At 30.7% G+C, this 11,176-nt stretch overlaps 1 protein-coding gene across 1 annotated transcript; it reads right to left on the reverse strand.

The window, feature by feature from the left end:
* Positions 1-5,094: 5,094 nt before the first annotated feature.
* On the reverse strand, positions 5,095-5,944 carry LOC124844528 (SAUR-like auxin-responsive protein family). Its single transcript, XM_047321485.2, has one exon. The coding sequence runs from the start codon at positions 5,694-5,696 to the stop codon at positions 5,196-5,198; it is 501 nt and encodes a 166-aa protein (XP_047177441.1). The 5' UTR covers positions 5,697-5,944; the 3' UTR covers positions 5,095-5,195.
* Between the last annotated feature and the right edge of the window lie 5,232 nt (positions 5,945-11,176).

An 11,176-nucleotide genomic window follows, 5' to 3' on the forward strand; every position in this document is an offset into this window, starting at 1 on the left:
TTTATTCTTGTAAGTATTAATAACAAAAATGTATTTCTTTTTTTTTATAAATGAAGAGGTTATAGTTTGTACACTACTAAGAGGCGATGAATTTGTACAAAACCTTTTTTGATTAATTATTATAATCCCAACTATATTTCTTGAAACACTTCAACAATAATTTTAAAAGAAATCGTGGGAATAATAAGAAAGGAACTTTCACACAACAAGAAAATCATGTATATGCAATGGCATAATCCCAAGCTAATCCCTTGTTGATTCCTCATAAAATGATTCAATGAAGGATTAAAGAGGAAACAACGAAGAGACTATGTCATAGCTAAATTTAGGTAGCAATTAGTGAGAGAACTATTGCTAATTGTTGTAATTTTTTTAGAAAATCTCTCTCTAAAGCCACACTAATGAATTTAAAAAAAATGTTAATACTTGTAGCTAGTCCCTACTTGATTTGGAGTAATGTATCTTTAGCTAATCCCTAGTTGATCAGTATCAAATTGGTTGTAGCAAATTCCTAGTTAATCTACAACAAAGTGGTTGTAGCAAATCTCTCGTTGATCTATAGAAAAACTATTTGTAGTTAACCCCTACTTGATCCGAAACAAAATATAAGAATTTATCCCTAGTTAATCCATAGTTGATCTGTAGCCAAAATATTACAACTTATTCCTAGCTAATCCTTAGTTGATCCACAGTAAATTATAATAACTCTTCTCTAGCTAATCTGTAGAAAATTGAAACAATTGATCCCTAGCACATTATAATATCTTATCCCTAGCTAAATCCGTAGCAAAATCATAGAAAATTATAATGACTTATCCCTAGCTAATCCTTAGCAAATCGTAGTAAATTTCATCAAACCAAAATATTCCATGCTCTTATTTGTACCTTATAAAATGTATTTAATATAAATATAATATTAATTAAAAATACAATAAATCTTACCAAACAATTTATAGGAAACATGTCAAATTTTACCACATTCGAAATAATCAAAGTCAAGAACATAATGAAAGTGGAATTTTTATATCAAAACTGCCAACATACATCATCAAAACAAAATAAAACAATATCATCATCTTCATATTTTGTTCTCCCTGTGTTTCTTGATTGATGGTGGTAATGATATCTTTAATGCAGGAAATGTTTGTGTAAAACTCTGATGAGTGAATATTTATGCCCTCATATATCCTTTTATCTTGGATTCTTAATTGGTTACTGTGCTGAAAAAGAGTGTTTTAATTAGAATTTGCTATAATTGGGTTTATTGATCATAAGATACAAAAACATGTTAAAAATAATTTTTTAGTTTCATAAATGTTCTTTGGATATTTTGAGGTATGTTAACTCAGTTGCAGCTACGTTGAGCTAATTGAGGTCTGAAAATAAATTGATTAAAGCCTCATGACACCTTGAAGATAAAATCAAGAAGTTTAGCTGAGTCAAAATGAATTTGGCTAAGCTAAGAAGAGAGAACAGAGAACAAAAATGTACCTTATGATGTTCTCTATCTTTTTCCACAAAAAATAGTTTTGATAATTCAAAAAAAATTATGATGAAAGATAAGACAAATATATCATTAGATATTTCATTTGATATTTTTAAATGATTATCTTGTTTAATTATAACAATAAATATCAAAAGATAATATTTGGCAAATCTTTTTGCATACGGTAAGATTTTCTCAAATATTTTTATATGTCCATAACAACTAAATATATCTTGAACATATTGTATTACTTGGAAGATAATTAAAGGATATTACATTATTAATAAAAAGATTACAACAACAGAAAAGTCCAAAAGAAAGCTCAATCCAATTGTTATATATAAAGACTTAGAAAAACACGTTAGGGTGATTTTTGTACTTTAGTTATGAACCGAAGCATAAAGGTCCCTACTATGCTTCGGTTCCCTCAAAACCAAAGCATGAAACCATAAATAAATAATAAAAAATATTAAAAAAATATAGATTTGGCATCGGTTTTTACAAGCACTAAGGAAAAATAGGATATTTGGCTTCGGTTCTTAGAAAAATCGAAGCTAAATATCCTTAAAATTAAAAAAAATATTTTAAAGCTAAAAGGGTATTAAGCTTTGGTTCTTAAAAGAATCGGAAAAAAAAAAAAGATATTTGGCCGTAGTTCTTAGAAGAACTGAGCCCAAATGTTTATAAAATTAATATATTTTTAAACTTGTAAAATGTACCAAAAAAACAACACATTATATTTATGAGACCAAAATAAGTTGGTGCTTTGTGACCTTTTATGAAACTATGTTTATTCAAATTTTGTAGTGTGATGTGTCTCATGAAGAAGCCTTTTCATCCTTAATAACGTGTTATTGTTTTCATGAGACAATCACTTAAAGAGTTAACATTTTTACTTTTCATGAGTTTTGATGCCAAGATGTTATAGGAAATGAAATTTGAGCATGTCTTAATTTCATGCAAAATACTAAACATTTGAAGTGTTTTGGCTGTCTTATATTCAAATATCACTCACTTTATTTGTTTCAACGTTATATTTTTCTAACTTTCATGAGATTTTTTTTCTATGTTTTCCTTCTCTATTTGTGATTTTCTTCATTGTCCGTGGTTTTTATTTAGGTATATTCCTATTGGGACGAATCATTCGAGTTGTATGAAATTTTTTTCTCAGGGGGATGTTGAAGAAGTTTCTCCTTTTCCCCCTTTTGCTGCAAACATGGTGATTCGCATCATGATGTTATTAGGACAATTATGGTTGGCTCTTTGAATGTGAACAAATGAAAGACTTCTTCTTGTAAGCTATGATCCAAATATAGTCATGAGAAAAAGGAAAGACCATTTCTCAAATCCTTAATTCCGAGTATTTTCGGATTTAGGAAAGCAAATATAAAAGAAACTTTTAAGAGGACATGTATTCTCTTAAACTCTTCTCCTCAAGAGGTAATAATTTTAACTGGTCTTCTAACAAATCTATAAAATAATCACTTTATCTTATTCTTACTTAACACAAATTAATGGCATAAACAAAGTCATGAAAAATGTCTTTTCAAACTAATGATCCTTAGTTTTCCACATAAAAACTCTTACAAAAATAATAAAGGGCATTAAAATGGCCACTATAACTCGAGTATTAAGCGATATTCAAATTTAAATAATCAATTATATTTTTTATTACTAAGATTTATGTTAGAGACCTAATTATAGATATAAATTTATTCACAAAAAGTATATATCCACATATTCTTTTCATCCATTATATATTCATAAATTCTATAATTGCTCGAATTCTTATTGACTTGATAAAATCTCTTTATATGTGAATGTCTCCTTAATCTTTATCCACAATTCAACCATTAATCTTCAGTGCAAGCTTAGTTTTCAAAATATATTCACCTCAATAAATTACATTCTATTTCAATAAGAATATGACTAATTCACATAAATCCGTAGATAATCAATATAAATGATAATAATAAGATAAAACAAAATAATTGCTTTTATTCTGGAAAAATATCTTTCGGACAACCGAATTTTTGTTTAATAATTATTTGATAACTTCACTTTAATAATAAAATATTATGTTTAAATGAGTTAATTAACAAATATATTTAAAATTTAAACTAGTTATATAGTCGTTGTATAGAATAGATTGGTTGTTAACATATGACTTCTTTATAAATACTATAAACGAAATTTGGACAAAAGGTATGCATGTTCGAAAGAAATAAATATATAAATATTTTTTTACATGCTTAAAGTTCGTAATATTACAACATTTTATAATTGAAATTTATTGATAATACTTCAAAGATTAAATGGATTAAGCAGTTCAGAATATCAAATATTTAAAAAAATTAAAGAAGTATGATTTTAAATTGTACGAGTGGAATTTTTGGCATACGGATATTGAAAATATCAAATTGAGACTACCCTTCACTCTAAAAATCATCGAGTTTTATTTACCACATAACAGCATATTAAGGTAAACATTTATATTACATGTATTTAATTTCTGTCTGAATCCTTAAATGAATAAAGTTTTAATTATACGTTTTAAAGAAACATATATACAATTTCTATCTAAAAAAAAGGTTTCAATAGTATATTAACCAATTCAAAACAACTAAAAGATTAAAATTGTTTAAAGGAAAAAAAGAGACAGAAAACTAATATAAAGATAAAAAGTCCAACTGAATGTGGATCTCTCTCTATCATTATTATCTTAATTATTATAAGCATAATTATTATAAGCATAACATTAAGGTCTTGTTAGTTTGAGTGAATTTGAGGGGGATTTGAGAGGATTTGAAGATAAATTTTTTTGTCGTTTATTTGAGTGAATTTGGAGATAAATGAGAATGAATTTAGAAATAAAATTTGTGAGAATTAGCATAGAATTGTATTGACATGATAAATTAAAAATATTTATTTCCAAATTCACTCTTATTTACCTCTAAATTCACTCAAATAAACAACAAAAAGAAAATTTATCTTCAAATGCTCTCAAATCTCCTCAAATCCACTCCCTCAAATCCACTCAAAAAAACAAGACCTAAGACTATTATCAGCACCATAACTAATATTACCTACCTCATTACAACTAAAGGCCACCATTAGAATACGATATTTACTTCATTCACGCATATAATTAAAACCAATTTTTTTCCAGATTAGGTATTACACATCAACATGTTTCCCTAATAGATTAATATTTTATGAATATTTATCTTGTTTCTATCAAATCATAAAATAAGTTCCGAACTGAAATCCATATTAAGTTAGCCTTATTAGGTTAATTACTTAAAAAATTAAAACACAAAGTATATTTAAATTAATTTTCATTTTAACTCTCAAACGACTTAATTTTAATTCCTAAATAAATATTAGATTAATAAACAGAAAATTATTTATTATATATTTTTTATTTTAAAAAACATTGTATTTTTACTAAGGCAAGAAAGTGTTCTAAATCAATAATAATTGTGTCATGGAAAAAAATTTAAAACAAGAGATATAAGAAAGAAATCCTATAACACAATATTTCATTTTAGTTAGGGATGGGTCATTTCAATGTTAGGGGTGAAAAAGAGTGTTGGAAGAAGAGTCACTAGAACTCATAAGGTAATGATGGAGATTAATTATGTGAAAGTACAGTGAAAAAACTCTTCACCAATAATATAATTATTAAAAAAATTCACTTCATTTCTCGTCAGGCCAACCTTTTGGGACGGGTGCTCCGACGAGACCCGGACGCTATTCGGGTCTTGACCCGTTCAAACTCAGTGAACCGGCACGGGATGGTGATTCCCCCGTCGTGGTGGAACCCAAACTCCTCCTCTGTCTCCTTCAGCAACTCCCCAAACAAAGGATGGTTGAAGTATATTACCGGGACCAGCACGCGGTGCAACTCGCCATCCTTCTGCCCCACGTACACGGCCAGCTGTCCCTTGGGCACACTCGGGTCCCGGTCGGATCCTACCACGGAACCGGATCCCAATTGAGCGTAACCGGACCCTACTGATACCGGAAAGCAGGACTTGGCGCTCGCCGTCAGTTTGCGACCCCAGGAGAGGAGTTTAGCGATGGACGACCGAGGAGAGTTGCCCAGGCGATGGTATCCGGGTCTGGTCCGGACCCGGATCTTCCTGAAGACCCATTTGGAGACCCGGATGAGGCGCTTCCTGAGGTTGAATCCGCGAATCTTGGACATATTCGGGGAGAGGGTGGATAGAGATTTTGAGACCGAAAGATGAGATGATGTATGGTAATGAAAGTGAAGAGGAGGGTGTGCGTGTAGGTGCGGTGGGGTTCATGAGAATGGCCAAGGGTCTGCTATCGACATCGCTAGGCGAAACTGGGTGAGACAAATCTCAGAGAGTGAAGTTGGGATGTTGGACATGGTTTCCAGACGCAGTTTAGTTTCATTGACGAACAAAAAACTGATCCATGCTCTTACCAACCTAATTGCGACAACGTGGGAACGAAGGTCGTGTCTGTTTTGCAGGCGAGAGGGAAGACGTTCTCGTTTGGCTACTGGGATTTGTCAAGGACACTCCTAACGTATATATATACCAAAAGTCTAGCAAAATAAGACTTGTTTGTTAGTTAGCTAACGTACACGGTATTGAGGTGGAACCTTGTTTAATATCCGTATGCTCTCTTGAACGGCGTTTACTTTCATGGTTTCAATATGAGAAATACTTTTTTAATTTTTTGCATGAATAAGATCAATCCATTTTTCCCTGAAATATTAAAGCCTTTCATTTTTATATGCATAATATTATCACAAAGTAATATTATGTCCTATAGACCAATCACATATTGTTGTAAATATAACTTTCAAAATAGTTGAAAGTAATTTGAAACTAAAACATAGACAAGTTTAAAAGATACCTATATATATATATATGTTTTTTTTTCGAATTAGATATCTAATAAACAATAAAATTGTAGTTTAAGTCAATAAACACAATATTTATTTATAATTCGATTGTAAATCTATGAAATGGTTTAAATTATTTTGATTTTGTGTTTTAAATTATTGTTTAATAATTGATGTTATCCTGATAATACATGTTTCAATTTAGTAAAATTAGAAAAATGAACAGAAAAGATTCAAACTATAATACTTAGTTTTATTTAAAAAGAATATTAATATTCACAGGAAAAAGTAAATTTTACATTAGTACGCGAAACTTATTTAAAGACAAAAAGACTAATTCAATGTGTTCATGTTATTGCATTACAGGATACGAATGATTACTTGGTATGAGAAACTCAAAAACACGCAAGTTTTAAGGACTGAATAGAAATTTTATAAAATTAAAATAATATGATGATAATTGAATCTCATACATGTGGTATTTGTTTAGTAATGAAAAGAGCACTGTAGCCACACGTTCTCTTTCTGGTGTATATAATCTACAAAATCGTTGAAAATATATGCAAAACGTTGAACATGTTATTTATTAATCAAAGAAGATTTTATTTCAATATAATATTTAAGACAGCTTTAAGGTATTTAAATTTAACATTTTGTATTAACATTTTGTATTAACATGGATGAAAGTCATTTTAGATTATTCTAAAAATCTTCCAAAACAAATAGTTTTAAAAATTAAAGTCCTTTAGGAATGTGAGATGATGAACTAATAATCAGATTTTAAAATATTAAGGTTCTTTTTTCTGGTAGATGGAGTCACATAAATATGATTTTAATTCATACAATAGGCTTCAGTTTAGAAGAAATCGAAACCTATGAAAACACGGTGGCATTTTCGTAGTTTCGACAAACTTATACACATCGGTTTCCTTAGAACCGAAGCATAAAACTCATATTACCTCAGTCAAATTAGGAATCGAGGCCTAAAGTCCTCAGAAATTCTACATGTCCATATGGAAAAGTGACTTTTCCCCTTACATCTTTCTATAAATCGACTTATTGCACTAGTTACTGACCAACCAAGGCATAAAGCCCTACAAATTCCCACTTGTCCATGACTTTTCGTCTACCACCTTTCTAAAAACGAGCTACTACCTCGGTTGTCTACAAAATCGAAGCAGTATCTCCTGCCAATTTAGATAGTTCTGATATTTGAACATTTCAATTCGTTTTGTCGACCCCTATGGCTTCGATTTTATTAGGGTCGATCTTAAAAGGGTTTTATGTCTCGATTTAACCGTGAACCGAGGCATATAGGTTGAAAATAATTTCAAATTTTCCATTTTTGATTAATTTCTGACGAGTTTAGGCATCGGTTACTTTAAAAACCAAAGGGGTAAGTGGTCTATTACCTCGGTTAAGTAAATAACCGAGGTAGTATCTCTTTTGTAAGTTACTTCTCAGAAACATAAAAAAGTTTGACCTATTGTTCTTCTTCTTCCTCGCGAAAACGAGACCACCTATTGTTCCTTCTTCTTCTCACGAACATTGTGGTTGTTTCCACCCTCCTGCGCATCCATTCATTCTCTTCGGCGAAGGCAAAGCTCATGGTGTGGCCTCCATTTTTGTCGCTCGAAGGTTGTTCCATCTCTATCACGCAAATTGCACTTTTCGTTGCCGCCACCATTTGTTTGTCGCCGCCTCCGGCCGTTCATCATCGCCAAGGACTGTTCATCAATGCCTCTTAATAGTTTGTAGAGCCACAGTCCATTTCTCCTTATTATCAATATTACACTATCATTTTGATTCATTACATTGTATTATGTTTATGTGTTTATCTGCTATTATTAATCCAAGCATAGCCTTAGCCAAAGTTATTAATAGTTAAAAAAAGTTTATGAATTAGAGATATAAAAGTTAGAGTGATGGGAATTGTCTTAAATTGGATATAGAAAGAGTTGGTGAATTAGAGATATAAAATTTATAGTCATGTGAATTGTCTAGAATTAGATATAGAAAGAGTTGGTGAATTAGAGATATAAAATTTAGAGTCATGTGAATATTCTTGAATTAGATATAGAAAGAGTTGGTGAATTATAGATATAAAATTTAGAGTCATGTGAATTGTCTTGAATTAGAGATATAAAAATTAGGAGAATGGAAAATTGAAATGTTTGTATTAATGCTAGTACAAAAACAGCGTATAACGTCACGCGTTTAACGTCCAACCACTGAATAACCAACGTTAAAAATGACCGGTGACATTTTTGTAAATAAATGCAATTATTAAACGTCGTTTAGAATTGTAATCCGACGTAAAATGATATAAAACGTCGAACGCCTCAGCGTTAGACGTCAAAAGGTTAGTGAATTCAATAAAATTTTGAGCGGGAGATTGAAAATTCATTCATTTTATCTTAGCGCGCGAGACCCTCTTCTCTTCTCAAACTTTTCTTGAACGAAGTTTGACGACCATCATAGGTAATCTTTCTTTCATTTGATACAAATGCATTTTATGTATCATTTTCATTTGTTTTGACCGATTATTTTCGTGCTTTTGTCCTTCATAGGCGCATTCTGCTTTCTCTGTCACCGGTGACGACACTTTATTCCAACGAACCCACCTTTTGAAGGTTAGTTTTCGTTTTGAAGAACATATTTGTTGAACTTGTTTGTTATTGTTTGGTTGAACTTGTTTGTTGTTGTTGTTTGATTGAACTTGTTTGTTGTTGGTTATTGTTGTTTGTTCTTGATACTACGTTCATAGTTCTTGCTTTATAAAATACCAAAAACTGAAATTTGTTGTTTTTATGCTTTTCAGGTCTCGTAGGGTTGTAAAAAAGTATCACAATTAATTTAAAAAAACAAAAAAAAAGGTGATTAACGTCGTATATTAACAAAATTCGACGTTAAGTTAACGTCGTATATTGACCAAATTCGACGTTAACTTAACGTCGAATTTTTTAAATTCGACCTCAATTTAACGTCTCCTAATATGACGTCGTTCGCGAATTCGTCGTTAAAAGCCCAAAATATTCAACGTTCTACCCGATTTTTGTCCTAGTGTAAATTGGTTGATTTGTTCATGAAATAAACTTTAAGGTTAGGAATCATGAGATTAATTAATGTGTTATTTGTCTAGATATTGTATTTTTGTGGTGAGGTTTTATAGCTTCTAAAACACAGACATTTTTCATTGTTGACTGATTTTCACGCTCCCAGGTTCCCATTCTTAAAAATGTCCTTTTATTATGAACATATAATTATTTGTTTGCTTGAATATATTGTTTGCTTGAATATATTGTATGTTGAATATGTAGTTATTTGTTTGGTTGAATATATTGTAGTCGTGAATTAGCCTTAGTTTCCCGTTTGAGATTCAATAAAAAAAATTATTTACTATCTCCAGATTTTTTTGAACACATGTACCTTTTACAAATGAATAGAGAGAAGATGGTAATAATAATTTACAAGTATTGAATCTTGAATTGTTCAGTTGCACAGTTTAAGAAGAGTAATAAATTTTTCATAGTTTAGTAATATGTATAAATTTTATTATACATGTCTTAAATTTCATGAAAATTTTCAGTTGCGTTTTGTATTGATCTTCGAGTGCATATTTGATTGTGATTTATAATCACTTTCATTTTGTGTAACTTGAAGACCAATGCGAAATGCTGGCAAAATTTCGTAAAATTTTAGATATGTTGTTTAAAATTTATATGTTTAATAAACTAAAAAAGGTAAATCTTCTTGAATGGAATAGGGTCACACCTTGAATACAAAAGCGATCAAAGTGATCATTCAAGGTTATTGAAATAGTGTAAACAATTTCAGTAAATATGTGTACAAATCGACATTGGATTAATTCACCATGCATCAAGGTTGAGTATGAGAGAGGGGTAAAAGAATTTATACAGTTTGTGCACCGTAATTAGAATACAAGTGATGATGAAGTTAAGTTTAGATGTCCATGTGTCAACTGTTTGATGGCACGACGAATTAATAGACTTTCCAACTGTCTCTCCAACTGAAAATGTATTTAATTCCACCATGGAAGATCGATCAGAAGAAGACAGATTAGAGGACATGATCCGCGATGTTGACGCATAAGCTTTTGCGCAAGCGCATGTGTATGAAACAATGTCCACTGATGTAGAGACTCATCTGTATGTCGGTTCAACTAAGTTCACACGGTTGCCAGCAGTGTTAAGGCTCATGAATTTAAAGGCATGAATATGAGAGAACAATTGATGGACTGCTTCATCATCCAGTTGATTCAAAGCAATGGAAAAATATTGATCAACAATTCCCCCAATTTGGTCAATAATGTAGAAATCTTAGGTTCGGTTTAGCTACTGATGGAATGAACTTATTTGGTAATTTAAGTAGCAATCACAATTGTTGACCCGTTATACTGATAATTTAACACTTATCTCCTTGATTGTGCATGAAAACAAAGTACATGATGTTGTCAATGTTGATATCCGGTCCAAAGCATCCTAGAAATGACATATATATTTATCTCAACCCACTAGTTGAAAACTTAAAGTTGATGTGGGTTGAAATATTTGATGTCTTTGCTTCTCAAACTTCCATGACGCATGTCATGTTATTTTTCACCACTAATGACTTTCCAGCTTACGGTAATTTGTCGGGGTATAGTGTCAAGGGTCATAAAACATGTCTTATATGTGAAGAAAACACTACAACTCATCAATTAAAACACGAAAGGAAGATGGTGTTTATGCATCATCGAAGATTTTTACAATCCAATCATCCATATTGAAGGTTAAAAAAAGCATTCA

The sequence above is a fragment of the Vigna umbellata genome, chromosome 5 (genome assembly GCF_029865625.1).
Source record: "Vigna umbellata cultivar VRB3 chromosome 5, Vumbellata_1.0, whole genome shotgun sequence".
Classification (NCBI taxonomy): domain Eukaryota; kingdom Viridiplantae; phylum Streptophyta; class Magnoliopsida; order Fabales; family Fabaceae; genus Vigna; species Vigna umbellata.

Excerpts from the sequence above, each read along its gene's own strand:
- LOC124844528 (XM_047321485.2), bottom strand. The coding sequence starts at position 5,696 with ATGTCCAAGATTCGCGGATTCAACCTCAGGAAGCGCCTCATCCGGGTC.